This window comes from Choloepus didactylus, chromosome 2, assembly GCF_015220235.1.
Source record: "Choloepus didactylus isolate mChoDid1 chromosome 2, mChoDid1.pri, whole genome shotgun sequence".
In the NCBI taxonomy this organism is placed as follows: Eukaryota; Metazoa; Chordata; class Mammalia; order Pilosa; family Megalonychidae; genus Choloepus; species Choloepus didactylus.
Genome location: NC_051308.1, coordinates 142,153,761 through 142,173,247, shown reverse-complemented (window position 1 = coordinate 142,173,247; position 19,487 = coordinate 142,153,761). Strand labels below are relative to the sequence as shown.

General features: G+C 37.5%; 1 protein-coding gene across 1 annotated transcript in view; it reads left to right on the top strand.

Annotated features, from left to right (window-relative positions):
- Positions 1–19,487, top strand: part of PALMD (palmdelphin) — a 47,715-nt gene that overhangs the window by 10,524 nt on the left and 17,704 nt on the right. Inside the window, exons 2-3 of the mRNA XM_037826563.1 lie at positions 5,937–6,017; positions 12,890–13,014. Of these exons, the coding sequence (XP_037682491.1) occupies positions 5,937–6,017; positions 12,890–13,014 (206 nt within the window). The remainder of the gene's footprint in view (positions 1–5,936; positions 6,018–12,889; positions 13,015–19,487) is intronic.

The window sequence follows — 19,487 nt, the reverse complement described above, 5'->3', positions numbered from 1 at the left end:
ATAATTCATCTTTTTCTATCTTCAAAAAATTGAGCATGTGCCACTTGTGGTCTTCTGCTATCTCTTCACTTCATCCAACATTCCACGGAGATTACCTGACAATAATTTTCTGTCATGTCTATTCACTTTTCTACTCTCTGAAATAAAATCTGTCAGAGACTGAAGACTAGAGTAGCTCTGGCTTCTGTGTTTTATTTCCTCTTGGGCTTCAATTTCCCCTTAAGCATATTTGTTCTACCCATTCCAGGATCAAGATTATTCTCCTAAATCAAAAATAAAGAAGCAAAACAGGAGCGGAATAGTTCTGTTTTATCTCTGTCGTGTTAATATCACACTATCTATTTCAGCAGTGGTCTTAACTACCTTTTTATCTTTTTGCTCTCAGCATAACTTAAATATATGTGTATATATATATGCTTTTTGTGCCCTTTCTGTTTTTCTCATGCTTCACATCTCACATCACCCTGAATTTTTACCTTATTTATACTAATAGACAAATAGATACCGCCTTATTATCTTCATTCTTAGTTGCATGAGTTCATCGGGGAGCTCTCTGTGCTAATGTTCGGTTTGGTTTCATTTATAGTGGCCCTCTTTTCTTCTTACCTGAGATCACTTTCAGTTGTGTATCCCACTTTCCTGTGACCCATCATCTAGCTTCCCTCTTGAAATGTTTGCCCCTAAAATTCTAGTTATTTTTCCCAAGAATTTTTACTACCTCCACCTATGCCTAGCATTCTTTTCTAGGAATATTGTGGTATCATACCCCTTCTTTCAAGGTTCTAGATTACCATTACTTGCACATCTCCAGCCTCCTCTGCCTTGTTGGTAGTATTTAAATCCAGAACACAGTTTCTATTTTTGTTCTTTAGAGACCCTGAGCAATGGAATGTCAATAAGCTTAGCAGGAATTTCTAAGATACTCTGGTCCTAGCAAAATTAATCTGAAAACGGTTATTTGACTAATTGAATTATCTCCTCATTGCCATAACTTGCCACTACTACTTTTGTCAATTGATTTAGGAAAACAGCATTTTTACCCTCCTTCTGATCAGATGGATCTAGTATTGTAACGTAAAATTGCTGCTGTTTTTCTTTATTGTTATGCTTACCTAAATGCCTAGTACTTTTTCTTTTTTTGTGAAAGTTTTGAGGAGAAATAAAAAGAGCCCTGAACTGGGAGTTAGAAGACCTGCTTACTGGTTCCAGCTCTACCACTAAATAGCTGTGAGACATTAAGCAAGTCACTCAACCTCTTAAGGTTTTAAAACCCTTCTATGTAAAATGAAGTCTTTGTATGATTGCATCACTAAATCTCTTACAACTCTGAAATATCATGATATGGTGATTCTTTTCACACAGTTCTGTCTTCTTGCTCCTTACAAATAATGTTTATTTGAAATTAGATGTGCCCTTCCATTGCTCCTTTCAGTCATATGTCCCAATTCACTGAGTTCTCTTATAAATGCTATCTGGTTGACCCCCAAATAAACTTCCATGTGAGTTCCCTTCTGCCTTATGCCCCTTAAATGCAGGTGCTTCATGAAGGACCTGTCCTCAAACTTCCCTTCTTTTTACAAAACATATGTTTTCCATTACACTCTCACACAGACTCTGGGCCTCAGCTATTCCTTCCCAAACCTACATCTTTATCTCTACCTGTGACCCCTCTTCTGGTCTCTCTCCATCTGCTATTCCAACTGCCTACCAGAAAATCCACTGGTTGTCCCAAGGGCTTCTCAAACTTGGTGTGAATCCATCATCTTCCTTCCCAAACTCTTCCTTCTCTATTATTTATTATTTCTATTAGTATATCTGTCCTCCTCTCAGTTCCCAGGCTTAAAAGCCTTGGGGTCACATTGACCTCTTCTTCTCCCTGACCTCCATTTGTCATCAGTTGCCATGCCCTGCCAGTGTTATCTCCAGGATATCTCTGACATCCATGCCATCTTCTTCTTCTCCATGTTCAGGCTCTCATGTCCATTGGTATGGGCAGTTTCAACAGCCTAACTGACTATCCCCTCCGAGCTCTCTCCCTTCAACATCTACTATATACAATGAGGCTACATTAAATCTCTTTAAAAAGGTTTCATCATTTCTCTCACCCAAAACTTTTTATTGCTCCCTTTTTCAGTACATAAATAAATTCCAAATTCCTTGTCCTGATATTCAATAGTCTCTAGTATCTAACTGCATTGTAATCTTATTTTATTTCCTACTACTCCCTGTGTGCAACTTTGGTTCCAGACTTGCTGCTTCATATAATGTTCCAATTTCCTACTTCCATGCCTTTGATCCCATTGATCCCTTTGGCTTGAATGCCCTTTGTCTCCCACTCCGCAGCCTTCTGGAACTCTACTCAGGAACTCATACTCTAATCTCATGCTACTTTAAAGCCTTCCTAACCATATCAGGAAGAAGCAACCTCTCCCTGCCGTCAACTCTTACAGGACCTTACCTGTCCCTTAGGAATGACATTTATCACTTTATTTCTTAGACTGTAGCTACTTGCACATATGATTTACCTTCCCTATTAGAATTTAAGCTCCTTGTAGAAAGCATCTATTTCTGAATAATTTTAAACACTGCACAATTCCTAACAGCTCTTGGAATATAGCATTTGTACACAGTACCAAACTATTGGATAAATTAACAATTATATAACCCAAGACCAAGCCCATCTTCTCAACAGATATAGGTACATTAGAATGTTATCTCATTTTTAATCAACACTATCTCTAAGATACTCACACTCTTAAGCACTGTGTTTACTTTTATCATGTATTGATAAAAATTGTTGCAATGATATCATTGGATCGTAGATGGTCAGAATAACTTTATACTTGTAAAGGATTAATGAATAAATTTTCCAAAGAATGAAAGGTAGCCTTTTACAGAATTGGAGTTTGTGGATATCAACTGCTAAAATAGGCTAAGTCATTGTGATTGTGAAAACCTTGTGGCTCACACTCCCTTTTCCCAATGTATGGACAGATGAGTAGAAAAATAAGGACAAAAATTAAATGAAAAATAGGGTGGGATGGAGGAATGGAATGTTTTGAGTTGTCTTTTATACTTTTCTTTTTATTCCTATTTTTATCTTTTTTTTTCTTGGAGCAAGAAAATGTTTAGAAATTGATTGTGGTGTGAATGCACAACCATATGATGGGACTGTGAACAACTGATTGTACACAGTGGATGACTGTATGGTATGTGAATATATCTCAATAAAACTGAATTTAAAAAATCAAAATAAAATAAAATAAAATTGACTAAGTCAGAGAATTAGACAACCAGGCAATTGCTCATGCTTCAGTGAAGACGTAAACAGTAATATGAGTTTTTCACAATGGTTAAATTAATAAATATCTGATGTGCCAGATTACAACAGCTGTCTATAGAGGTGCTCAAGCTCCAGTAGAAATTTGGGAAAGCAAATGGCATGTCGTGTCTATTGTCCTATGATAATTTGGGAAGGAATGAGCTGTCTATGATAAGCTTGGTACACTAACAATGGAACTAGATATAAAACTTCAGGTAGACTTATTGTTTATTCTGCCATGTTTAAATTAAAATGCTGCTACGTTATTTTTCAGTAGCACTTATATATTCCTATAAAATTGGGGGCAAGGATAATAATTTGCTGTTTTGAATATCTTATGAAAAAAAAATACTCCTGTCTTAAAATAGGATTGCACCTATAACACTATAAAAGTACCTGCTTACCTACCTAGACTGATATGAGAGAAGCATCAGATTACCATTAAGTGACAAAACACTGGTATTCCTTAGCGACCCTTTTTATAAGGCAGGTGTTACGAAAACACTTGGAATGCCCTGCCTCTACCCATAGCGCTATCTTATTACTAACCCCAAGAAGAAATTATCCCAAACTAGCAATCAGTGGGGATGGGAGAGGATGGGGTGTTAGCAATCACTGTCGCACATATATAAGATGCTCTTTTGTAGAATATCCATGGAGGAATGTGGACAGTTACCAGCTCCAGCTTCTAGAGAATTGAAATTGTGCTGCTTCCTTTTAGTGAGTGGCCCCACTCCTCTTGTACTCTGTCCTGGCACTGCCTTCAAGCCACAGCACTTCATGATGGAGAGAGCAAGGAGGAAAATTGTGATGATATTCACTCATTTCCCACTCAGGGAAACAGGACAGTGAATTGGTTTGGGGTGTGGACTCTGAACTCTAACTGCCTGGATTCAAATCCTGGCTTATTGTTCAGTGAGAGTCTGGATGACTTAATCTCACTAAGCTTTCATTTCTTCTTTTGTAAAATGAAAATTATTATAATATCTCTGTTATTATGACTATAAAGTGAAATAATGCATGTAAAATGCCAAAATGTTTGGCACAATAAATTTTAAATATTACTAATGCCTGTAGACATAGTGGAGAATTGGCCTGCAGAGGATTTCCAAATTGTCGTTCCTCGTCACCAGATTTCATCCAGAGGAAAGAAGTGACACTGAAAACTCAGGCTTGTTGCCCAGTTTTGGTTTTTTTGTAAAAGAGTTGCTTATGAAATTTAAAAAGTAATACCAATGAAGTCATATATTCTTCTTACACACAAAGAGAAACACTACATAAAGTTGGAGAGCAACGTGTTGTTTTGATTTTAACAAATGTACTTGAACTTATACATCAAAAAAGAATTATTCTCTTCAAAGCAGTGACATCAGGAAGCCATGCACTTATTTCAACAATGCTGCCAAATATTTCTGGAACTCTTCCTTCTAAATTACCTTCTGAGCCTGCTTCAAATTCCTGCAGATGACTTCATTGGCAACACATTTTTATCCTTTGGGAAGTTTCAAAATGGGACACAGATTTAAAACCAACTCACAAATAAGATGGAGGATTATGATATATAATGTCACTTTTGGTCAAAAATAAAAAGAAATAAGGGCCTTTTAGTGTGGCTTGTAAAATGCTGTCACACAGTTTCAGACAGGGAATCCCTAAAACGTTTTGGACCAATGGAAGTGTTATCAGAATTAATGTGTTACTTTCTGTGTGATTAACAGGTTATATGCTTATTTCTATAAAACAAATACTGATAGAGTACATTGTGTCGAGCACTGTTCTACGCACTTTTACATTTACTGTTCATTACTTAATAGGAAGGTATTATTATCCCCATTTTTCATTACACACAGCTCACAAATGCCAGAATCAGAAATCAAATCCAGGCTCTTTAGTGAGTAGATGGTATATTTTCTAAAAAAATAAAAATAAGACCTTTGTGCCTTAATAGTCACGCCTTCTCTTTTGAGTTTTGTTTTGTTTTGTTTTGAAGCAGTACAATTTAAACTTGGTGAAAGATATTCTATTTCCCCATGAATTTTTTTTTTTTTTTTTTCTGTTTCTGCTAAAAGTTGTCTTAGCGTTAAACATTATCTGAACTCTTTTTCTCTATCTTACCAGGGCAAGTTATACAAGGAGGAAACAGCTCCACTTTCTAGCTTCCTAGTTTTCTAATGATCCATAATCTATCTTGTTTTCCCACATAAATTGGCCTTTCACCCAGGAGCTTCTTCAGCCTTCTGCCAGAATAGTTTCACCTCACATTTCCTCATGCCTTTTTCAAAACTCTCTCCTTAAAATTCACTTGTCCATTGCATCACTCAGTAGTTTAATCTCACTACACTAGTGGGGAGGAAAGAAAAGGGAAGTGGAGAGAGGAAACATAAAAATATTTTCAAATTCTTTTTGAGAAACCACTTTATTTTTTCCATCAACAAAATGCTTTGAATGTCTCACTTTGCTCTCCTTTACTTTGAAATATGAGTTTCTAAAGCAGCTTCATACCAATGCCAAGAGCATATCACTGGCTGTCCATTCAGATAATGATAACAATTCCCAGGAAACATATTTAATCAAATTGAAAAAATGAATTATGCCAGAATTTTTTTTATTTCAGGATAAAAGAAAAATACAGGAAGAAATCTCACAGAAGCGTCTGAAAATAGAGGAAGAAAAATTAAAGCATCAGTATTTGAAGGTAATTTATGACTTTAATTTCAACGGCTCTGTACTCAAATATCCTAATGGCACTAAAATTTCAATAGTAAAGATGCTTTAAGAAGGAAAAAATTCCAACATAGCTCTACTTGTGGGAGACCAACAAGCTAGTAATATTTGCATGTGAGATTAAACCTTCTGGCAACATGTTCAAAGTTAAAAACATGGTGCCTTCTTTATTACTGAATTTCCTCATGTTCTTGAGTAACCTTGAGAATTCAGCCTTGGAATTTAGCCCCGAATACAGTGTTGCTTAATATCCCTAGGGAGCAGATCCAGCTAGGAAGTCCCTTTTGAAATCAATGAAAGGCCAGCCGTTCCCCAGGGGGTGCAGAACAGACAAGTGTCTGGCCTGGTCAAGGATGCTTGTATTTAAAAGCTCAATGCAATGAATCCAATGTTGTTTGAGTATCGCCAAGATCTTTGTTTTATTTTGTTTTGGCTGAGCATGAGATCATAGCCAGAAATAAACCTCCATTTTTAAAATCAGACTTTACATCTTTCACTGGGTGTGGTCATTTTTAATTAAAGCACTTTGGGTTTCAACATGTTATTACATAGCTTAGTCACAGGATGCAACCAAATAACAAACAGGAGCTCCTTGTGAACAGGCCCAAGCAGGAAACTGTACATATCTGGGATGGCTGCTATCCATAGATTTAATGAATCCCATCAATGAAATGTTTCAATGCCACACACTCATGGGTGGGGTCTACAAATTTAAAGTTAAACTTGCCAAATTCAGCTAAATCTATACCTCTAATGGGTCAAGTAACTAATTCTGAAAAGAAACATAATTAAGATTCTAATTAGCCTTAGTTGTCTGGACTCTACTTCTCTTCTTTGCCTCTATACTAACTGATATTTCAGACATTTCATAGACAGTTTCAAAGTATACTTAGCCTGCTATCCTTACAGTATAAGTTACACTGAATTTACATGAATAGTGGGCATAGCCAAGCAATGCAGTATATATTCCCAGCAAATAAATGAAATAAAAACATATTTAAAAAAATATGTGTATTACCAAGTTATTTCAGTTCAATTCAAATGAAGTAAAATCTGGAAGAATTTTGAGATAAGCCATTTCTAACCCCAAAACTGGCACTTGTTATCTCTTTTTCCCTCCCTCCCTCCCTCCCTCTTCCTCCTCCTCCTTCTTCCTCTCTCTCTCTCTCTCTCTTTCTCTCTCTCTCTCTCTCTCTCTCTCTCTCTCTCTCTCTCTCACACACACACACACACACACATAGACACACACACACACAATCTGGGTTTTGCAGAAAAGTAACTTTTGCTTCTGAGTAAACTGATAGCTCTCCTAGCATTCCACAACTGCTATTATTGCAGAATAGGTAACCTAGCAGTATTAAAGCTCCCTATGGAAAAAAACATATAAACATCTCCTAAGTTCATTCTAGGAAATATTTCACATTGGAAAAATGACTCACTAAAAGGTCCATTTCTGAGGTGGCATCTCATTTCAATACATGACAAAACCAGACCAGAAAGCAATATATGATCTTCCTTATATATTTGTTTTCTGGAACCCAGGAGACCTCTTATAATCCAATACAATCAAAACATTTATCGTTCTCTGGGCTGCTGTACACAGGTGCACTGTACAAAAGTAGCTAGGGGGAGGGAACGTGCTGAAATCCTGTCCATGGTCCCTTGTCAAACATGCACCCTGGCACAGGGCTGCTTCTGCCTGAAGGAAGAGGTGCCTTTGTCTTTGCATAAAGGCGTTGTCCCCTATCCCAAGCTGCACACTGGCCCAAAGAGGGTACCTTTACCTAATTTTCATCTCATTATCACAGAGGCTAGCAATGGCCCTGGAGGGTCTTTAGCCCTCAGTTTTCAACTAGTAGGAAATTCAAGATTACATAGATAATTAAGAAAAATTAAATGATGACTTTTTAAATTTAAATAAAAGTATGAATTGTAATTAACCTCTTAGTTTAACAGAAGGCTATTTGAAACGTGTGCAGTTTAAGCTGAGTCTTAAATGTTAAGTAGAATTTGTGTAGGGGAACATACAGCCTTTCATTCAATAAACATTAAGCACTTATGTATAAGGTACTGAGCTGAATATTAATGATACAAAATAAAATTTAGTCTTTGTCCTTAAAATAACACATAGAAACTAATAAGAAAATACACCATACATGAGGCATAAACTGCAAATGGGACATGGAAGAAAGAACGTCTGTCTGGAGGAGAGGTTAAAATAAGGCCCACTGAGATGGCGACCTTTGAGTTTTGAAAGCTGAACAGGAAGTTTTGCAAGTGCACAAGGAGAGGTAGAGCATGTCTTTGGGTGGGAATAACATGGGGTGGAAAGATGCCTGGGAGCCTTTGCATAGAGGTGGGAATGCACAGGACCAGGCTGCGGGGCAGTCACTGCAGGCATGTGCGGGTAGCAGGCAGGTCGGATGGAGAGTGTGGCTGAAAGGTCAGGCTCCAGGTGGGCTCATTCTCAGTAATGCTGAGATGCAGGTAGGAAAGGCCCAGGAGACTGTCTCCTCTGGAGTTGAGGCTCGGCATCCATTAGCCTGGGTTTTCAAGAGAACCCCTATATTGCAGATCGGGTAACACACGAGCCAACCCAAACCCTGGAGGTATGGACTCGGGCATGTAGAAACAGTTCTATACCGGGGCTGTGTTTTTTTAAATGACTTCATAAATGAAAGTTAAATTTAAATACTGCCAATGCATTTAAATACTGCAAAAGTCTCCTGGGACATTTTGAAAATTAATATATGAATGAGACTGTTTTCCAACATATCTTCTGTGATAAGAGTAATTTGGAAGTAACATTTAAAATATGGTCTGTATTTCAACCCAGAAGAACCTGTTTCTTTTAGGCCAAAAAAAAAGGACTATAAACAAAACAATGGCAACTTAGATATGACACCCTGCAAAAAAAAAAAAAAAAAAAAAAATATATATATATATATAGGCAAAGTAGTCCTACAGAACATGGAAGGGGAAAATTTCACTTTGATGCCATATCTCATATTAGTAGAATATCAGATTTATTTATCGAAAACAGTTTTTAGTTATGTGATTCCCTCATCCCTCACTGGGAATGGATTGGCTTGTATTCTTAAGGTTATCATTATTTCTTACATTTGTCATACAACAGTACATTCTTCATTGAGTCTGCGTTTTGAACACCTAATAGGCAAAAAAGGGGATTTGTAAAGCTTGTCAAAACATGTAAAATTTAGCTCCTTAGGGTAGTTTGCTGGAATGTGTTGCTCAAAAGATTCACAGAAGATAGCATGGTGCAGTGAGGTCTTTGGAGTGAGACAGATCCTGATTTTGAGCCCTTGCTCCCACAGTGCTATTCAAATGTCCTTGGACATGTTACTTAACCTCTCTGAACCTTGGTCTCTTCTGTGAAATGAACACGATAGTACCCACATGAAAGAACAATTATAAGGGTTAAATGAGAAACTATGTGTAAAGCATCTAAACAAGGTGTTTGGATCAAAGTCAGTACTGGTTAAATGGTAAAGCTTTTCTTCCTGCCACACTAGTGAAAGCTGCCTGTACAGAGGGAGGGATTTATAACCAAGATTACCACTTATACTTACAGTATAAAGAGAAATTAAAAGAAAACATGCAAATGTTTTCCCTGCCTGCTAGTTTCAATAGAGTACATTCTTCCAAATTATGCAGAAAATAGTTGGCTATACCGGTAGCAACTAGGCATGATACCAGAATGGGCTTCAAAAAGTAAAGAAATATTTCAAAAATCAATTCCACAATATGTTCACCAAGTCAAGAAAGCTCTATTGGCCTCTAGAGTTATCAGCTTTTCTTTTATTTTTCTTCTTCCTCCACTTGTTCCAGTTCCACTGACTATACCCACCACTTTCCTGATTGGGAACTATTTCATTAAACTTCAACGACTCACTTTAAACACAAATATAAACATATACCAAGAGCTCCTCCTCTGTCGGTGGAACACATTACAAAACAATTGCATTAAAATTCTTTAGATCCTGAGCCTGACAATCATTCAGATGACATGCTGGAAAAGATGTTTCTGGAGATATTATTAGCATTCTAAAATCCAAACAACTCTGAGATTTGTATACTATTATTCTTCTTTCCTAGTAACATGTCACAATCTCATGTCAACAGGAAATACCAATCTAGATTTTTTTTTTCTTTTCAGGAAGTCCATTTACTTCATCATATAAAACCTAATCAATTTATAAATTCTAGTGTGTGCCATATAGAATGAATTACAGATGTGCTTCAGGAAAAAACCTTTCCCTAAAAAACTGCCAAAAGGTCTTCTATCACCTGCCTGCCACTTAAGTTTTCATTTAGATCATGTGGCTTTTAATTTTAAACTTTATTGCTGTGAAATAAATTTTGTAATATTCTTTAGCTTCATAAACTAAAGCAAAAATCTAATCTGTGGCATAAAAGGAAAATAACTGTGTTTTGATTACTACAATAAATGATTGCACGTATTACACATCCAAATTCTGTATTTTACATTTAAATGCAAAGAGTTCTCACATGAACAGAGTTTCATAAGACTAAAATTAAAATTATTCTTATTCCTAACCACACTACTAACCAAGAATGTAGCTGCAAATTAACCTAATCAGGTCACAAGAATCATTCTCTGCCTTCCATAATGCAGCATCATAACACTACAAGACCATCCCATCTGACTATTCCTTATAGGGCTATGAATGTAATTTACTGAAACAATCCTTATAGATGGTTTGCAAGGACTGTGCCTGTGATTTGCTTGGAAGACGTCATCTATCTTCTTTACTATGCATTAGCTATCTTCAATTTCCAGCAAATGAAACTAAATTAAATTTAAGGTAAATCCTTGAAATGCTGATATACTCAGATTTTCTTGACTTCTTTGATCCCAGGAGCTAAATCCTGACATTCCTCAATGATATCTACTGGATCTGTGGGGAAACGTTTTTGCAAACAGCTAAACAACTATAATTAAGGGTTAAGATAAAACTGGTGGAAAGGATATCTGACCACAGGCCAGAACAATCTAAACTGCACTTGTGGTGCATGTTGTCCAAACACAATTGCTTGGGACTCTGAAAAGTCCAATACACACATGATGATCCCTTCACAATTCATAATGGTCTATGTGAGGCTACAGACGGGTGAGATTGTTATTCCCTTAACCTAGTGGTTTTCAAGCCATGTTCTGTGCATTTCAGTAGTTTTAATTCTAGCATCCTTTGAAAAAACACACATAATTCATTTTAATTGCTCTCATTTTAATTATAGGGTAAAAGAAAGAAGTCCCAAAAATAAAAGTTTCCATTCTTCTCTGTTCACCATTTTAGACACAGTGAATCACCAATAAATAATTATTGGACAAATAATTTGCAAAGATAGATTAGATACATAGTGATAGAATTTTTCTTCAGAAAGAAAAGGAGAAACTCAAACTCTTTGAAAATAATTTAACCGTATATCTAACAGTTTCTGGACTTGGTGCTAGCTAAAACTGCTCCAAAACGTACATGTCTCTTTCATTTGCTTTAGGTCTTCTTGGGTTTAGGTCGAAGAGTCTAGTTCTTTCAGGCAAACTGAAGGAGACTTTTTTTCAGTGTAAAGTTGACAAAAGCTCTTCTCACCAGTGTTTAAACATATCAGTGAATTTCGTGGATCATGTTGTTGGAACTGGTAAGGAGCTAAGCTTAAAGAATGTCTAGAATCAGGAAGGTTTCCGGAAGAAAGGATGGTGTTCTAGTTTGTTAATGCTGTGGAATGCAAAACACCAGAGATGGATTGGCTTTTATAAAAAGGGGGTTTATTTGGCTATACAGTTACAGTCTTAAGGCCATAAAGTGTCCAAGGTAACACATCAATGATCGGGTACCTTCACTGGAGGATGGCAAATAGCGTCTGGAAAACCTCTGTTAGCTGGGAAGGCACATGGCTGGCATCTGCTCCAAAGTTCTGGTTTCAAAATGGCTTCTCCCAGGACATTCCTCTCTAGCAAGCTTGCTCCTCTTCAAATAACATCACTCACAGCTGCACTCTGTTCAGTCTCTTTGAGTCAGCATGTTTTATATGGCTCCACTGATCAAGGCCCACCCTGAATGGGTGGGATCACACCTCCATGGGAGTATCCCACCAAAGTCACCACCCACAGCTGGGTGGGGCACATTCCGAGCAAATCTAACCAGCACCAAAACGTCTGTCCCACAAGACCACAAAGATAATGGCATTTGGGGGACACAATACATTCAAACTGGCACAGATGGGTACTGAGTAAGCAAAAAAATAACTGTCCACCACACAGCGACGACTAATGTTGAATTAGTTTAGGATATAATAACAACCTCCTGTTTTGTCCACCATTCCAATCAACCCTGCAAAAGATTTTTTGCATCAACCACTGTATGCTGTCAATGGTGTGAATATCAAGATGGGTCCAAGTGGATTTTACTTTGTTAAGGGCACAAGTTATATATCCATCAACCAGACAAATAACCATGATCCCAATATGACTGCTATAAACATATATAGTTGCATGATTCTGAAGAGAACTCTCTGAAGGTGAGGATGGGGGCAAGAGGATGATTTTCAAAGAGGAAGAGGGGCTTGACCCAGATCTTAAGAATAGATAGGATTTAGATACATAGAAACTGGCTTCAGAAGGAGGTCAAGAAAGGTGAAAAGAAGAAGAAAAAATATCAGATTTACTTAGGCAAGGCAATGAGAGAAAAGAATTCCTCTTTAACATATCCACTATTAAAATTCATAAAAAATAAAAGAAGTAAAAGATTTTTGAAACTATTGACTCTTATTAGAACACATGTTTATGTTTCCTGATATCAGAAAAAGGCCTTGAGGGAGAAATGGCTTCTGGATGGAATCAGCAGTGGAAAAGAACAGGAAGAGATGAAAAAGCAAAATCAACAAGACCAGCATCAGATCCAAGTTCTAGAACAAAGTATCCTCAGGTATGGCCCTTACTACTGTGGTACTCAAGAGCTACCTTTACTTTGGCTTCATCCCATGTTGCATGCATAAGAGCCATTCTGAATTTTAGATATTTTATTTGAATTTCTAATAAAGATTAAGAAACATACCAGAAGGCCACAACAGAAATTCTACTCCAAATGTCACCTGAGCATAGCAGCATGGTACTTATTTTTAAAAATGTATATTGGTGGTTTATCCATACCTCTACTTGCCTATTTCTCACCTACAAAATAGTAGTAACAATATCTCTCTTACAGGGTTGGTGTGCATATTTGAAGATATATGTGTTAAGCTGTTACTGCCTACTTGGCACATTGTAGATGCTTGTCTTAGTTTCCAGGCTGATGACAAATATACACAATGGATTGACTTAACAATGGGGATTTATTGGCTCACCACGTCAGAAGCTAGAAGGCTTGCTTCTTCCCGGGGTCGGTGGAGTTCTGGCTGGGCAGCAATCCTTGGGTTCCTTGACTTTCTCTTCCTGGTTCCCACTAGCTTCCTGCTTCAGGCTCCTCCCTGTGGCTTTCTTTCTCTATGTCTGAATTTCTTCTGCTTATAAAGGACTCGAGTAATATGATTAATACCCTCCCTCATTCAGTTGGGCCTACCTTATCTAAAAATACAGCTTTGTGATGTCCTATTTACCTTCAAGCGGTCGTGTTTACCTCCAAGAGGTCTTATTTACAATGGGTTCACACCTACAGAAATGTAGATTAAGAATATGTGTTTTGGGGGAGGGTACATAATTCAAGCTACCACAATGCTCAAAAAAATCAGTCCTGCACAGCTCCGTTCCCCACTCTCAGCCTAGGACAGGTGACAGGTCTATGGGTGAGTTTAGACTTTACCCATCACACCTGCCTAAGCCGTGATAGTATGGAAGAGAAGACATTATAGGAATACCTTACTAACATTTTCCCTCTCTACTTCCCTGATTACCTGGTCACTATGCTGACCTCACTTCCAGATGTCCTTCCCTGTCCATCATGCACAATCAGCACAGACCCAGGCAGCTTCTGGTATAACGGGTAATATTTAAAATTGCCTCTGCTTAAAAGGAGGTGGTACACATGAAAGAACTTTAGAAAGATAAATACAAAGTGAGATTAGTTTTATCACAAAATACAGATGATTGCATGAAAGAAACAGAATTTGTGGGAAAAGTCAGAATAATTTTCTGACCTACACATGGGAAGAGGATGGGGTTTCTTGAGGTTTAATAATGACAATAATTTACAGCCTACCCATCTTTGAAACATAGATAACCTTCCCTTATTATGAATTTATTTTTAATTGAAGACTATAGGAAAGACCTGGAGAAGGGACAGTGTTCAGTAGGTGTTTTATGCTCACATTTTGCCAAACTCTCCACATTATACATCATATCATATTAGAGCTAAAACTGACATTTTGTCAAAAAGTTTCCTTATTCAATGGATTTCCATTTACTTGCTTAGTTGCCTGCACATGTATATTTAATTAGATAAAATCAATGACCACTTATCCTTATTTAGGATTTTTTTTATTTAACAATTCTTAAAAGGTTATATCTCATATTTATAAACTCCTTAATTGTTTGCTAAAAGATTTGAAGTGCTTCTGAATGGGAGATAATAAATGCTGAAAAAAAAACCAACTCAATAAACCTACTCTCACACAGCTTGGAAAACTTGATTCTTTGTGCAGCATCCCTTAGCAAGAGCTTCTTACTAACAGTCCGGTTTAGCTGATGATTAGTTCCCTCATTCCTCAACACAGACCCTTGTCTCTGAAGAAGTCTTGAATTTAATCCCTTTAAACCCTTCATACTGCACAAACACCTCCTTGCTTCCCTCAGAGTCTCTTCTTTAGTCTTTCCACATACTGAACACCTACAACTTTCTCTGCACCTGACGATAAGTGAAGTGACTACACATAGTCAAACTCCATTTAAAAAGTAAGGGCAAAATTCTGGGTAATCCTGGAACTTTTACTAGGGCTCTACTGATTGTTTTTAGACCTTGCCTGAATGCTAAGTGAAGTACCTGAGCTTTCAGTATACTGATAATGCCCTGCCTTGTTAGAGTTCCTGTCTGTCCCCCAACCCCTCCTGAGAGAGAGAGAGAGAGAGAGAGAGAGGGAGGGAGAAAGAGAAAGAAAGAAAGAAAGAAAGAAAGAAAGAAAGAAAGAAAGAAAGAAAGAAAGAAAGAAAGAAAAGAGAGAGAGAGAGAAAGAAAGAAAGAAAGAAAGAAAGAAAAAGAAAGAAAGAAAGAAAGAAAAAGAAGAAAGAAAGAGAGAGAAGAAAGAAAGGGGAACAGGAGTGGGAGAAGAAGATAAACATATTTAATGAGGCATATTATGTGCCAGGTATCTTACAAATATTATCCTATTTAATCTTCAAAACCCTGTGTGGTAGGTATTATCTTCACCTTTTTCAGAGGGATTAAGGAAGTCACACAACCAGGAAGTGGCAGACAAGGGGCTAATTCATTTTACAGCCCTATGCTGCCTGTAAAACAATGGCACACAGAAACCCCAGTGGACCCAAAATGCATTGTCTCTTTTGGGAAGTATTTGAAGCATATTCTTTCTTCAAACAGCTCTCCTTTCTCCAAACAGCTCTACCATACTGGGGATCTTCTTCCATGCCCCTTTGTTCTCTTTGTTAAGTTACCAGTTATATGTTTGTTCACTATCTGTTTTCTGGCATCTCATTATTCTAGACCTTCAGGATGCCATTAGCCTATCATTATGTAATAATACCAAATGATTTCTGTCCCAAATACAAATGGTCTATTTTTAAATGGCCTTGTACAATTTACAAAGCACTTGAACTTACAGTGCCATTTGATACAGCAATCTGAGAAGGAAAGCATAGACACCTCCATTTCATAGATGAGAAGATGGGCTCAGAGAGGACAAGGGACTTAATTAAGGTCGTAGAGTCAGTAAGGGATAGACTTGGGTCTCAAAGCAATCTAGACCCAGTGCCCTCTTGCTGAAAAATCTAAAGAGAGCTGTAGAAGGAAAAACTCTGGAAGTAGTAAAATGCCTAAACTGATGAAGTTGACGTAGGCAGTACCATCTTCCTTCCCTCAGCTGAGAAAGAAACCCAAACCCTGAATATGGTTTGTCACCTGAGTTAGGTACCTGCTCAAGGGTGACATTTGCCATTCTGCCAGGCCTCTTAGCTAGAGGATAAGATTTTAATGGGAGCATCACAATAGAAACATTTCTATTACCTCAGAGTCTGTAGCAGGGCCAGACTTTGCCCATGAAGTATTCCTTCCTTCTTCTTCCATAATTTTTTTGAACAAACCAAAGAGCTTGGCCTTTGGCATTCAAACCCTTGTTCTGCCAACCACTAGTGCATAAGCTTGACCATATTTTTCCATCTCTTTGAGCTTCAATTTCCTTGCCTGTGATAGTAGCACATTTATAGCCACTTCACAGGACCGCTCTGAATAAAGCAACTTTCAGAGTGCCTGACTCGTGGTAGGTTTTCAAAAAACATTACAGCCAATTCTTTATTGAGAGACAAAAATAGTTAAAAGAAGGGTGCTGCCTGGAGCCTTATTTGGTGATTTTTATTTTTTGACCAAGATCACTCACTTCTTTATGCTAGTACAAAGAACTCTTTTTTGGAATCAACTGAGATTACCACCCATCTAGGATTCTTTCCATTTGGAAATATTGATGAATATTCTTTATGGCTTGAAGGCTAGAATGCTAATAACAGGGGCTAATTTTTACAGAGCATTCATTTTTTATGGACCAGTCACTGTGCTATATATTCCTATATATACATATATTCCTGTGTATTCCTATATATTATTTCATTGACTCCCAACACCCACCCCATAAGGTGAGTAGCATTTAACAGGTAAGACAATTGACATATATATAGAAGCTACCTTGCCCCATGTCATAAGGTAAAAACGGCAGAGCCAATTTTTAAAACCTAATTAAGAGTCCTGATCATAAAAACAAAATTGTGCCTTAAATTCTGCAGAAACCTTTTATAAAAGTTAAATCCTATCCTTTTGTGATATTTTTTATTTCTAGCCCATGCTATGATTTCATTCTTATACGCATCACTTTGTATAGACACTTATGTGAATCATTAACATACTAAAAACACTAACGGGGTCCCCTGACTCACATGTAACCTTGAAAGAAAGCATGTCTGCTTATTCATCTTCTTCTCTTTTCTTCCAATGAAAGACAACATTTCAGAAAATAAGTGGGTTTCCATGGTTTCTGTTCCAGAGTCACATTCTTAGCTTTGGAACAATATTATTGAGAATTTTGCTTTGCACCCTGATTAATACCTTAGGAGGAAATATTCCCAGGAGGAAAGCAATATTGAAAATCTCTCTCTGAATCACTTTGCTTAAATAGAGTTTCAATTTGCCTCCCAAATGAGCCCTGTTATTACTGTGACCACTGAGCCATTGCATCCCTGATTGCAGGCCCAGGTGCAATTCCAGCTCTGTCTTCTCGGTCCATGCATCCATATGCACAAATTTATAGGTTGGCTTAGAAATCCTGTTCTGACACCTCCATCCCTCTCCTCCATCAAATAGCCTACACCCAAAATGACACCCCACACACTCCCAAGAAGTGTCCAAAGGAGCTGTGCTCCCAGAGACTTACTGTTCACATTCCAGATTTCTCTTTACTATCTGGCTGCCCCTCAGTTCCCTATGAACTCCCTTGGCCAAACTGCCTTGCATCAAACTCCCCTCCAGATACCTTCTCCTTCTTGAACTTTGTCCAAAGACCTCTGACTTTAACTGGAGCACACAGAGTGCCTGACAAAAATGTCATAAGCATAAAATGCAAAAGGGTAACTGCCAAGGAGAATGATGCAAATGCACTGCATTCCCTCTGAGAAGGATAATCTACTTATGATTAAAGGTTCTCTAGTAAGGATTTTTTTTTAATATTCCAAAGTACCTTCTGACCCTCTGCCTTGCTTTTAATGAATTTAACTTTCATTTGTCCCCAGATAGTTAGAAGCTGCCTTCTGCATATGGCACTAACGTGTAAAGCTGCATGTGAAGCCTTGGATTTACATGTGACTGCATGGCATGAGAGAAGCCAAAGAGTGAGCCATTACAGCAGCTCTTGTGGAAATTTCTTCCACAAATGGAGATGGAATACTTAGTGTCCCCTAAAATGCATTCTAACTAATATATAAGGCAATCATCTACTTAGCATACTCAAAGTATAGCAGGCAAGGTTCAATTTCAAAAGGGAACCCAAAGCATTGACGTAGAAGTATAAAGGTTAAATGCTTTTTTTGCTAGCTACGGTTTATCGAAGTTCAGCTCATTGTGATTTCTATCCAACTTTAACCTCTACCTAATGTTCTTATCTTATGTGCAGCCCTATAGTACCTTAATTTGACTTTAATGAAACAAATGTTTCATCAATCACAGGCAAGGTACACTGCATGAAAAGGGTCACTTTCTAAACATCTTTGCCTTCCTGCTTTGACCCAACCATTCATAGCTAATATCACATTGCAGTGAGATAGACAAGCTGCTCTCCTGTGACAACATAAGACAGAGTCGAAAGAAAAAAGTAAAAAAAAAAAAAAACTCTCCACCATTTGTTTCTTCTTATTAAATTTGCTGTTGCCTAGAAACACTCAAGAAATTATTGTGAGGCAATTATATGAGTCAAAATCATTCCAAACATGGTTTTCACTCTCCATATTTGACTAATTGGTTTACCAGATTTATAATAGTTCATCTGCTGTTTTTCATTCCCCAGATAATCTGATTTTTTTTTAATTCAGGAGCTTCTTTTTTAATTTAACAAAAGGAGCTAAGTAAATCAAACTTCTAGCAAAAAGGGGGAAGAAATCTAACCCCCTCCCCCACTACAAAACACAAAAAAGGCCTGTAGTGAAGAGCGAAAATATGGATGATAGATAGATGAATGGATGGATGGGTGAATGGATGAGGAGAGGGACTTGAAAATGCTATCTTTTTAACTGGACCAGCTGAAGAAGCCTAGGTAAAGACTTGAACATTAATGAACTAAAAAGAAAAGCCTTGAAATTCCTAAAATAAAAAGTATAAACACCCAGCTATCCATCAGTCAAGAGCCAAGTTATGTCAGTGGTGCCCCTGGTTTTTGAGGCAATTATTGGTTGCATGTTTTAACATATCACCAGCACTGTTTTCCCCATCCTCTACCATTATCTCTTGCTCATGCCTGCCAGTGTAATCTATATCTCAGTGGCAATAGGATTAAATGGTTACTGACACAGAGCAACCTTACACATACACATACACCATGACAGGCTAAAAGGTAGATTAGAATAACCTCCCAAAGTCTCCTCTACCCCACTTCAATTCGATGATGACAGCTATCCTTTATGGAGTACATATTATGTACTAAGTGTTATTCTGAGAATGACAGCTCTCTGAGGGGAATCTAATTAGCTTCATTTTAC